The 13500-nt window shown below is 36.1% G+C and overlaps 1 protein-coding gene across 1 annotated transcript; it reads left to right on the top strand.

Moving 5' to 3' along the window:
- The first annotated feature begins 3699 nt into the window (after positions 1-3699).
- Positions 3700-12296, top strand: LOC101739336 (cysteine sulfinic acid decarboxylase). Its single transcript, NM_001309562.1, is given in 4 exon segments — positions 3700-4087; positions 5155-5448; positions 10352-10719; positions 11498-12296. Coding segments are annotated over 4 exon segments (1536 nt in total). The 5' UTR covers positions 3700-3817; the 3' UTR covers positions 12102-12296.
- The last annotated feature ends 1204 nt before the right edge of the window (positions 12297-13500 follow it).

The raw sequence follows: 13500 nt of genomic DNA, 5'->3' as shown, positions 1-13500 counted from the left end.
TATTATTTGTGTTCGATTTACTAAGCACGATTGGATACCTAGTTTTGTACATTCAATCCCGATCTCTTCAAGTTTCTTCATTAACTCGATAACATCTAAAGACTTTATTAGGTCTACGTAAAATGACTAAGCGCTATTTTTTGGTATTACATCTTTGTTCAAATAATATAATGTCTCTTCTATGTTTATTTAATTTAATTTTGCAAGACCATCTGATTCTGTGACTTCGAACGTTGCTTCGTGTTCTCTACTGAATCCTTTACGAACCCCACGGAAGCAATGTGGTCATAGTATTTTAGGTTAACCGCTGGATATGAGAAACCCAATGTCCGCAGTACATCAGCCAGTAAAAGAATTACCATTCCAAGAATTAGGTAGTTAGTTTAGAGACGAGCTAGTCCTTAAAACACCTTGCAGATAAGTCAGGACTCGGGACCACATAACGTCACCTTTAAGACTGTTTATACTAATTTCCGACAGGTCACGGTCAAGTTTCAAGGACACGACCTTTAGAAATGATGAAAGCGACGAAGAAGAAAAAAGGTACGCGTGGCAAAGTATGAAGTATGAACCATTCCTACTCCCCTCGGAACAAGTTTATTTTTATTTTTTTTATTGCTTAGATGGGTGGAAGAGCTCACAACCCACCTGGTGTTAAGTGGTCACTAGAGCCCATAGACATCTACGACGTAAATGCGCCACCCACCTCGAGATATAAGATGTAAGGTTTCAAGTATAGTTACGGTGGTGGTACCTACCCGCGCGGACTCACAAGAGGTCCTGCCACCAACTTATTGACAATCGGCATTAGTATGACATTAGTGAAAGGAATTCGGTAAATATTTTAAAGATGTAAAATTGGCTGTTGTAAATGATATGTCTCTGTTCGCAAAATTATATTAATTGTATAAATAAATCATTCAATGCGTATTTTTTTTTGTATCGATTTTTATTTTAGTTCCTGCAGCTCGAACTGGTTTTTCACTTCCGATTCATTAGTATTTAAGTAGTTGATAATAATAAAAACTAGTTTTTGTGCATTATTTTACTACACTTAATTCCTGTCTTAAGGTCTTATATTTTTTTTATCTAACAAATTGTTTTGTTGACAATTAAATCAATTAACTGGGTGATGTGAAGTTTCCAGTATCCTAGGAAGTGATGAGGATGTTTTATGTGTGAATGAAATCTGCCAAAGGCTGTCCAATCTGATGAAGCAGCATCGTAAGCTTGACCTTATTAGCCTTAAATATGATTCAAATTGATTTCAAAAGACGAAGAGGTTTCAAAGAAATCTGTTTTTTTTTTGGGTCACATTTAACATCGACACATCAAAAACTGAATGCAAGAAACAGTGCTTAATTCTGAATAAATTCTACCAGCAAGGTGATAGGCGCACATTTAGAAATGCGATCAGGGTTGTTGGTGAGCCGGTATATTTTAATATCGATTTGCGGCCGTATTGTACGCCTTCGAAAAGTAGGTACGTTATCTAACCAAAGTTGCTTTATTAGTCTGAGAAAAAAAAAGACGGGCTTTTATTTGTGTTACTGTTCAAACCATTATTTGTGTTTGCATCGCATGCGGCTAAGAGTTGGACATGAAACCTAGTCCATAAACACAACCTGCTGAGTTTCTCGGCGGATCTTCTTAGCGAAACACTGTTTGCGAGGGCTTGTTAGCGAGTCCTTCCGGGTTGAGCCCCATGAGCTCATCTACCAAAATGTGCGTGGCTGGAATGGCCACACGAGGCTACCAGAGATTAGGTAAGAGAAATAATGTGTTACTAATCATGACACGCAAAGAAATGGCTTGGGCTGCAAGCGGCTGCATCGTGGCTACATCTTCAAAAGTTATTAAAGGGATGATGAAGCACTACGTGGAAATCAATAATGGTTAATGATATAAAAAAAATATATATATCGCATGAAACTATACCCGGCGCTTTTCGCACAAGTAAATTGAGTTCATAATGTGTTATAGAATGATCATGATATTTTTGTCACTGAAATTCATTGTATGGATTTTAGACTTTGCACTGCCTTAACGTGCTTTCAAATAATAACATTGTTGTAGAAATTGCTTTTTGAACCTACAATCTAATATAAGATAGTATAAGATGGCCTTATTTATTATAATACTAATAATTTATAGTCGTCGTGGCCTAAAGAATAAGACGTCCGGTGAATTCGTGTTGAGCGATGCACCGATGTTAGAAACCCGCAGGCGGGTACCAATTTTTCTAATGAAATACGTACTAAACAAATGTTCACAATAGACTTCCCCGGTTTTTTTTTATTGCTTAGATGGGTGGACGAGCTCACAGCCCACCTGGTGCTATGTGGTTACTGGAGCCCATCTACAACGTAAATGCACCACCCACCTTGAGATATAAGTTCTAAGGTCTCAGTATAGTGACAACGGCTGCCCTACCCTTCGAACCGAAACGTTTGTTAAGTGCGCATGTCATTGGAAAAATTAACAGGTACATGTCGGCGGGATTCAAACACCGATGCATATGAATGCGCCGGACGTCTTATCCTTTAGGCCACGACGACTTCAAACAGATCCTTACATGTTATTTATTGACCTATTGACCACTCAAAACAAAGATTTTGTGATTTTTTTCAAGCTGCCACTTTGAGATTAGATACATTAACAGCCCTATTTTAGCCCACTGTTGGTCATAGGTCTTTGGACATATGTCGCTTCCAAGGCACGTCACGCGACCCTAGTCACGCTGAGTCGCCCTTAGATTATGAACCCCAATACTACAATGACTTTATTTTCATCGTCAATAGCTTTGTTTGCAGTTAAACATACCTCGATTCGCCTCTCTCAGTATGCAGCAATAGGTTAACGATTTGGTTCTTCTCTGTCACAGTTGCATCTTACATAAACTTCGTTAAACACGAAAAATAATGCAGAAATTTTAGAACACCACCAGCTGGGTTTTTTTTGTGACAAAACTTGCAGCAGGTGATTAGTCACAGAAGCCAACTGACCTCCATCAAACATTAATTAGCGTGGTTAAACAAAAAAGTACCAGTCAAGGCGAATAAAAGGGAAAAAATTGATTTAAGGTACCAACTGTCTGTAAAGCCGTCTTAATTAATATCTACAAATTTACTGATAAAAACAGTCGAATTCAAAAAAGTCACTTCCTAATGTAAAGGACAGTCTGTAAAGTTTTATAAATAGGGCTGTTACGACTTACTACAATCAGGAAACTTTTACCATTTTAATAGCCTCAAAAGGGCATATAATTTTGGTATCTCGTTCCAAAAGGAAATCAATACCTTTACTTTTAATAACACTGTAAGCCTACCGGAAGCTAAATAGCCTTCCAAGCAAAAATTTCAATTCAAGACTCAAAATTGTGAAAAAAAACAATAAACTTAACTTCTTTTTAGGAAGACCTACTTTAGGATGCTTTGCTTTCTTGCATAAATTCTTGACAGTGTGACGCTAATCAATGCACTGGTATTCAATCAAGCAAGAACACATATCGCCTTTACTTTATCCTCTCCGAATGACTTAAAGCAGCAGAGAGAGACGTATTTTCTAGCATGAATCAAAAAAAAAAAAAAATTAAATCAGTTGTTTGTTTACGTTAGTAATAAAAACTGCTAAAACATAACCTTACGAAGTGAATTGACGTCGTTCAGTTGTATTTAAGAAGGCCACGTATTGACTGACGAGCCAAAACCGCGGCACTGTCTCAAGCGGCCGGCCGTAGCTCTTGTTCCTATCAAAGCTTAAACCGAACAAATGTTATATATTTAATTTCGCACAAAACCAACTAAAGTAGATCACGATGCCTGCCGATTCAGATCTTATAGTCGCCGAGAGAGAGGACTTGGGCATTGATAGAACCCTCTACAAGTCACTCTCAGAGAGATCTAAGCATGAAGATTTTATCAGGCGGGCAGTGGATTTGCTGGTTGAAAGGGTAGTGTTCGGAAGGTCCCTGAGGACTTCTAAGGTGGTGGAATGGGCTGTACCGTCGGAGATCAAGAAAGCCATCGACTTGAAACCTAGAGATGGGCCCATTTCTCACGATGAACTTTTGGGACTCATGGCTGATGTAAGTGTAATTAAAATAATTTGATGGTTGTGTTTGGAAATGTAGAAACTGTCAAAATGATTGAAAAGACCAAGGTTTTAAATAATTTAATTTTCAATTTAAAGTGTCCCAGTATTTAATAATTTACAAAATTAAAAGTAGGGTAATTTATAAAATTACAATATATGGATTTTTGTTTAATTATATTTTGTTTGTGTTAATTTTCTATGTAAATAGATTTTTTAATCAAAAACAACAGTGAAATCTAATAAAAAACAACTGTCTCTAGAGCAGGTAAGATTAGCAAAATCGTATTTGCTGGTCCAACCATAATAACTTGACTACTTAACTTACTATCCGGACTTAAAACTCTACGATAAACTTTAATTGCGCGTTGCATTTAAAATTTAACACGATCTTGCATTTAATACCAACCTTCACAATTTTTTTAACTACTGTAACGTTAGTTGGTGTATTCAAATGAATTTTAAAATTTAAAATAATATTTCTCTTTGACACAGTTATGACTCGGACAAGAAAAGATCACTATTATATAGTTTAACAATTATCTTTCTAAGCCCGTATGTATTTTTGTTTGATTTTATTGGTCACATTTGTTGACGTATCTGGAGTTGAGGAGGGTTAATGCAGACCAGTACTTTAAGGAGGAGATTGTACAGTTTATTTTAATGTTGAAAACTTAGTAAACTTTTTCTGTACCCGCGTTTTAATCAGTTTGAAATTGAATTTTGATCCGTAAAATAAACTTAATGTGTCTTAGAATCTTCTTTAATAAGCACTTTATGTAACTCGAATACAATTTTAAATTTAAATATCGATCTCACAAGCGATTTCCTGCAAACATTTTGTAGTTGTAACAATATAATAATATGAAAGTTATTGAAAAGAAATTGACACGCATTGACTATTTTTATCGATTAAAGAATTTTGTAGAATTTTCTTTGGTGAAAATTTGGCGCGGTTTAACGCAACGGGTACATTTATAAAAATCAATAATTGTCCAATTACGATTTTACTGTACCGGTATCAACATTTTATAAAACCCAATTCTTAATATAATTCTCCAGGTGGCCCGATATTCCGTGAACACAGCCCATCCGTATTTCGTAAATCAGTTGTATTCATCCGTGGACCCGTATGGCTTGGTCGGACAATGGCTGACAGATGCCCTCAATCCAAGCGTGTATACCTATGAAGTTGCACCAGTTTTTACTCTAATGGAGGAAGAAGTGCTAAAGGAGATGAGGGTACTCGTTGGATGGAAAGATGGAGAAGGTGATGGTATATTTTGCCCGGGTGGTTCCATTGCCAACGGTTATGCCATCAGCTGCGCTAGATTCCATTTCTATCCTGAAATAAAGGTGAGTGATGCTTAATGTTAATATTGAAGAATGTATTTTCATGTGAAAAAAACATTAATTTTCAATGTTACTGAAAATTGTAACAGTAATAATAAATCAACTGCAATTTATTTAACCTGTTTATTAGCCACGTAAACAATTATGGCGGGAATAAAATTAACATAATTTCAACACGATTACGTGAAAATGTAGAGAATAATTTAAAAGGAAAAGTAACACAATTTTAAGTTACATAAGAAAAACGTGCATTGATTAAGATAAATTGTGTAGGAATTAAATTTCTATTTAAAATCAAATTGATAGTTAACATCAAAAGTCGAAGTTTCGAGTTTAAACCGCACCCGTGACTTAGTAGGGTAATGCTAGTATAAAAATTCGAACACAATATTTTTTAATAAGTCTTACTTAAAACGACTAAAGACCATTTTCATTGATCGATGAAAACAGATAACAACCGGTTGAGTTCATGAACACAAAATTCAAAATTCAAAATCATTTATATCAACTTAGATGTCAGTATAACACACTTGTTGAATGTCAAAATATAAATAACAATGTTAACTCAACCACCGGTTCCAAAAAAAGCCACAGTCCTGAGAAGAACCGGCGAAACAAACTCACTCAAACTCAACTCAACAAATAATAAGCATCACGTCACTTTTGTTCTTCGAGTGAGTACAAATGGCGGTTGATAGTTTTATAGGCAATAGATATATTCCTTAATATTTCATTCTGAAATTGCGCTACATTTTTTGATTTATAACGGACATCACAACATAGTAATTTTTCCGACATCAACTGTAAATGAATACATTATGTATTTTCTCCTCTACAAACTTTAATGTCCATTTACTGAAAAATACATTCATTAAACACTATTACATACGTATTAGATTTAATTATCGTAATAGTATAGAAACGGCAATGTCATAGACAATGTCAAGTCGACCATTAGTGCATTGTTAGCCGTGATCGTTTGTTGTTTCATAATTTGATCTTGATGTTTTTGAACTTTTTTACATCGAAACTGCCTTCAGCCATGTTATTTTCAACCTTATCGTTAGTAGTCAAAAGGGCTATTCCAAATTCGCGTGCACCGCTATCACGGGCCCTAGTAAGAGCAGTACTTCGCTGAATCTACTATCGGATCGGAATCGGGACCCATTGAGAAGATTCGGCGAGAAACTCAGTAATGCAGCCGTGGTGATGCATTCTTTGCATATAAACAGCTAGCATACGACCGCATTCCCCCATTGATCATAAAAATCTGTCTAAAGGCGCGAAGTCACAAAAACAACAAACAAAATATGCGAATATAATATTTTTATGTAGAGCCTTTAATTCGAACGTATGACATTGACGATCTAGCTAATTTAAATCAAACAAATTTTGCGATTGTAAATACGTAATGTTTTGTAATTCGTACGATAATGCCACACCACAATCGACTGGATATTTCGAGAATTTTGCAGGAAGTCGTCCGTTCACCTTAACCTCGATTCAAAATAGCGCTCAATTGAAAGCCTTGTTTAAAATAATAACAACTTTATTTAATTAACACTAAAACCGAAATCAGTTTTGGCTTTCGTCGCGTTAATTCGGTTCGTTTTTTTGGACGGCTACTTATTTTTGCGCAACCTGTTGCTAAAAATAACCCAAAGATAACGACTAATTACATAACAACTAATTTATAAAGCATACATTCGAAATGAGAGTATTCTGTTTGCTTCAATATTAAAATTTGCAAACAATAAAAGATCAACAAAGATGAATTTTGTTCTGGTGCTGGATTCACAGCCCTTTTGATGTTACTTTTAGCTAGGATTATTAGGGCATGAGTGGCGTTTATTCCAAATTATGATTTCATCACTAAAATCGGAACATTACTGGTGGTAGAACCTCTTGGGAGTCCGCACGGGTAGGTACCACCACCCCGCCTATTTCCGCCGTGAACCAGTAATGCGTTTCGGTTCGAAGGGTGGGGTAGCCGTTGTAACTATACTGAGACCTTAGAACTCATATCTCAAGGTTGGTGGCGCATTCACGTTGTAGATGTATATGGGCTCCAGTAACCACTTAACACCAGGTGGGCTGTGAACTCGTCCACCCATCAAAGCAATAAAAATAAAAAAAAACATTTAGTGTTATTCTTTTACTGTTAATTAAACAGGAGAATCATGTATCCACTTTGAAACGAAGAAACAACAATTACTTACTTATTTTTGACAGAATTAGAATTTTAAAAAAAACGAAGAAAAATTCAATTTTACGTCACTAAAATCAGGTGTAGGTACTACAATACTAAATGTAAAATCGGACACGCTGTCTGTGATTTTCTGTCAAATCTGTTAACTTAGTTCATTGTATTAAGCATGTACACAAGAGATGAAGACTTCAGTCGTAATATACCAAGTAAAATAGACAAATTGGCCTTGACCTAAATATGAACTGAAGTAGAGTTACCTACGTTCCCAAACGGTAGCGCGTGTTCTTTTTGAACAAATATCTACATATCAAATATAGATTAAGTGTCAATGTCATATATTGATTAATATTGTTGTTTCCTTTCAAACTTTTTATCGATTTTTAAATAAAATTTCTATATCTTATAATTTCTATCCCTATAAAATACATATTAAAGTCAACAAAAGGTTATTTTATTATTAACCGATTTTCTCTTGCCTGCATCACTATCGGATATCCCTAATTTGAAATCACTATCTAATTCAAGAGTCCGATAGTAAAGCAATAAAAACACAATAATAAGTATTATATACACTATCCTACACAGAATAACGTGATATTTAACCCTGCTTTTTTACATAATAAATGCATTATCAATATGATGAAATATTAGAGCATAATTAAGCTATAATATTTTCCACGTGCGACCTTAACGGTTTATTTGTGTGTTAAGTGATGTCCATCCAGTATTACGTTGTTTCCAGAACTCATAGACGTAACGATCTGCCGTGAAGCAGTAATGCGTTTCGGTTTGAAGGGTGGGGCAGCCGTTGTAACTACACTGAGACTTAGAACTTATATCTCAAGGTGGGTGGCGCATTTACGTTGTAGATGTCTATGGGCTCCAGTAACCACTTAACACCGGGTGGGCTGTGAGCTCGTCCACCCATCTAAACAATAAAAAAAAACCAAACTACCAGCCAAACATGAAGATGTTTTTTCTTATTTTTTTCCTACCTATTCTCTGATAACCCAAGGGGCTATATGAATAAGTTACGCTGTGACATATATATCAATCCTAATATAATAATAAGACTAAGGTCTCAAGTGTGCTGCATAGCGGTTCTAGCCTTCAAACCGGGTCATATGATTACGTCGCAACAGAAATAGGCTGGATGGCTATAGATGCCAATTTGGGTTCACAAAGCGCCCCAGGGTTGGCGATTGTACTGTATTCAAAGGATGGTTGAAAACTGGTCATGCGATAGGTTCGATGACCGGTCGTGAGTTGACAAGTATTAGATCTACCCTCATAAAAAAAGAACCACTACCCATTAATTATTAATTATCGGGTATACATCTTAGTACTATTTATGATACCCACGGATAGTGATGGGGGAAGTATTTTCGCATATATATTTTTTCATTCGTTCACAATCTCCGCTTGATCGACGTCCGTGACCACGAGAACGTCGAAAATCGTAAGAAATAAATATGAGCAGAGAAATAAATTGTAAAAAAATAAAGTGTCTACGGTAGTCCAAAGAAAATACAACATTAATATTACCACCTTAAAACTTATAATCGAAGTCCAAGGAAAATCCCTTCAAATTGACACTCGTATTTGCTTCGCGGCATTAATAGGCAGAACGTAATAGTGACCGTCAAAATACGGGCTCAGTACCAGTACACTGGTGATTACGCAAAGCTATACTTAATTTTGAGTACATTCACTTTTAAAGAATTAATTGCAGTTATTTTATTAGCCTTAAAAAAATATATGCCTAATTTCAACGCTACATTTTACTAACACGACTATCTACACGCAGTCAAGGTTCTATTTATTAATCGGTGAATGACCTCTCCTTAGATCATGCATGTTTGTCGCGTACCGGAAGTAGTTACGTAGAACGTTATGGCGCGAAATTTATTCGCTCGATTTTCTTAAATAATTGCATTAAATAATTACAATCAAAACTAAAAGCAATTCAATGAAGAATTACCGTTGGCTTTATTGAAAAGATATCTAAGATATCTCGCGTATCAGCTAATATAAGTTAATTAAATCTAATTTTACGGTTCTAATTTCGGGTTTATTATTTTCATTTTATTAGTTCCGACGTTTGGAATATCCTTGACAGATTTAACTCAGAACTAAACTTAAATGTCGACGGTTAACTACTACTGATAGAGTAGTCCGTGGTAGAGTCCGTGACCAAGAAAACTGTAAATTATTTGAAGCATCGGAAATATTAAACGTCAGATTGAACTGTAAAAGTATTTTTAATTTTAACTCTTGAAAATCGAAGAAAATACTACAGTAGGTGGATTGTGAGAAACCTTCCATAAAATAGTTAGTGTTTTGACAATAATTAACTGAACGAATGTTTTGTGAGCAAGAGCATCATATAGAAAATTAAAAGTACTTTAAATAGTAAATTTGTGGATAATATTATATGATTGTTCCAAAGATTTCTTTTTGAAATTGAAAATCATAAATGTATCTATTAGATATATTTAACAAAACTATAATAAAGATTAAAAATTATTCGTATTGAAAACAGAGTTTTATCGATTTTAAAAATAATAGATAATTTCGCTCGCTAAAAAGTAGCTACTCCGTTGTGATCACAGTAAAATGTGATTTTAAATAATGTATTTCAAAATATAATTGCCTATAACAATAATATATTGATGATAGCATTGCATTCGTTTTCAGACAAAAGGCGTATACGCTGTACCGAAACTGACGCTATACACATCGGAGCTAGCACATTACTCGACGAAAAAATTGGCCGCATTCATGGGGATAGGAGATGAAAACTGCGTTTTAATAAAAACCGATAAATACGGTAAAATCGATGTTGAAGATTTAGAGGCTAAAATTGTGGAGGGCATCGAGGAGGGCGCTGCTCCATTCCTCGTCACAGCCACCGCTGGTACCACAGTCTTTGGTGCTTTCGACCCATTAGTCCCCATAGCGGCGCTCTGCAAGAAATACAATCTCTGGCTTCATGTTGACGCCGCTTGGGGTGGTGGAGCCTTAATGTCGAAGAAACATAGGCATCTGTTGAATGGAATTGAATTGTGAGTATTATTGAACACAACAACTTACTAGTTTGAAATTGGGATTCATTTTTATCCGCCCATCTGGATATATATGCAACCGTGTGATCAGATCTCTTGAAATAATTTGTATTATATTATTAATAAGTCTGAAACTATAAGCCAAGCATTCGAATATCAAGAATACTATGTAGGATTTTGTATGGATGTAATTTTTACTAAAATAATGAACAAGGATGAATCTAAATACTATCTTTTGCTTCTGATGTCGTGCTTTGAAGTGAAAGAAGTGTCTATGGACTGTCTGTGATCCGGCACCTGGTATTGAGGTGAGGTGAGGGATTCGGCTCTATCGGGTTTGAAGCTACTGATCTAATCTAAGTAAATTGGCACAGTGATAGGCGATCATGAATGAATACAAAGATAAATGAAAAAGTAAGCCGTTGTAAACCATGAAATCAGTTAAAAAAAGGACATATCATCAATCTTAAATCAAATTACAAATCGGGTTTAAAATGTTGTATTTTGAAAGTACACATTAAAACTCTCCGAAAAACAATTAACCTCAATAAATTTACTAGTTCCAAACTGCACTAATAATTATTTTAATGTTATAGTCTGTAAGGACATTGCAATATTTTACGAAAGGAAGCAATTTAATATTAAAGTCGTATCGATTTTGTTGTCAATTACAACCTTCAATTCATCAAATATATATTTGAAAAAGAGAATTAGAGAGGATAATTCTTATAGAAATTCTTGTGTTCGACGAAGCTTCACTAATTGAATACGTTTACAGGGCGGATTCAGTCACGTGGAATCCCCACAAGCTACTGGCTGCTCCTCAACAATGCTCCACGTTCCTAATTAGACACAAGAACGTTCTCAAGGAAGGACACTCGTGCAATGCGAAGTACCTCTTCCAGAAGGACAAATTCTACGACACATCATACGATACGGGGGACAAACATATCCAGTGCGGTCGACGGGCGGATGTCCTCAAATTCTGGTTCATGTGGAAGGCCAAAGGCTCGGACGGCTTCGAGAACCACATCGATACGCTATTCGATAACGCGCGCTTCTTCTTGGAACAGATTCGTAATCGGGAAGGCTTCGAATTGGTCATTGAAAAACCGGAATGCACGAACATAATGTTCTGGTACGTACCGCGTTGCCTTCGCGGCTGCGAAAACGAGTCGGACTACAGAGAAAGGCTCCACAAGGTTGCCCCTAAAATTAAAGAATTAATGATAAAGGAAGGAAGTATGATGGTAACTTATCAGCCTCAAGGAGATCTTGTGAATTTCTTCCGTATCGTGTTCCAAAATTCGGCCCTCGATCACAAGGATATGATATATTTCGTAAACGAATTCGAAAGGCTCGGCAGAGACATATTAGTCTAAGCTAAATTTATATTATTACAAAAAATCTCGCATCTGAATATCTGTGATCGAAACGGCAATATTGTTTTTTTTTTTTTTTTAGTTTAAAATTTGTTATTGAATTAATGTAGATTTAGTGTGATTTGTTGAAAAACAAACTTAATGAAATTTAAATATAAATAAATTATGAATTATATTAAATGTATAAAACAGTTATTGAGTGTTTTTATTATTGCGAATAATAACATTGATCAAGCTAATTTTTATACGCAATTGAACCTCTTTATAAATATGTATAATAAATATGGTGAAATATAGTTAAGATATTACAAGAGTCCACACATACAACATCTTAAATTTCTCGGCCCACTTTCTCACTTCTTATCAACAGGCCAGAGAGTTGGCCTATACTAATCAGTAATTTCACTGCTAATCAGTAGTGAAAATACTTTCCGTAACAATAAAATTAAATACTATTTAAAAGAACATGTAAAGGTCTACTTGATTAGAAACTTTGACTCGCTTCTAATTTCTCTTACTACTTCGCGGTAGAAATAAATAATATCTATGACTGGCTTATGATACGCCTTACTATCAATACTTTTGTAAAAGACGTCAGACGTCGTGGAAGTTATTCGTTTTTTTTTCTACCTATACTGATGACCTGAGAGGCTATATCAACGTTACCCTAGCGTGTAGGTGAGCTCCCAGGGCTCAAACCGGACGTGTTGCTAACACTGGCCCTATGATAATCGCCTTATCGTTACTGCCGCTGACTACTCTCCGAATCTTGATCGCGCAGGAGCCAGTCACCGTCGTTGCCCTAGACACGTCCTTATGGACGCCTTCAACTCTAACAATAGGAGCAAGCTTAGGGACTCCGGTAACCCTACTCGTCGAACTCGAAAAAGAGGTCGACATGCAACCTAACCCATGCATCAGCTCGCTAAGCTTCTCGCCGGATCTTCTCAGCGGGTCACGATTCCGATCCGGTAGCAGATTCATTCGCGAAGCAGTTACTCTTGAGTTGTTAGGTCTCCTTCGAAGGCACTCGGGCAGCTGTTAGCAAATCCCACCCCTCCTGGCTGAGCCTTTGCTTACTTATTTATTTTATTTATTTATTTATAACTTCTTATACTAGAAAGTATAAAGGCGGATTTAATGCCATAGGCATTCTCTAACAGTCTACCTTAGGGGAATTACTACTTACCCACCCGTGAAACTGGAAAGGCCTCCGGGTCACCAGTAATCCTTCAATTATAAAAAGAAAACACCGGCCCTAGCAAGCTCTAGCACTGCTCAGTGCTTCGGATCGGAAACGCGACCCACTGAGAAGATCCGTCGAGAAGCTCAGTGGGCTGTGTCTGTGGGTTAATTCGCTCGTCGAGCCCTTCGTCGAAAGCGACGGGTACGATGAGAA

This window comes from Bombyx mori, chromosome 11 (assembly GCF_030269925.1).
Source record: "Bombyx mori chromosome 11, ASM3026992v2".
NCBI classification, from domain to species: domain Eukaryota; kingdom Metazoa; phylum Arthropoda; class Insecta; order Lepidoptera; family Bombycidae; genus Bombyx; species Bombyx mori.
This window is presented reverse-complemented; position numbering and strand designations above follow the sequence as displayed.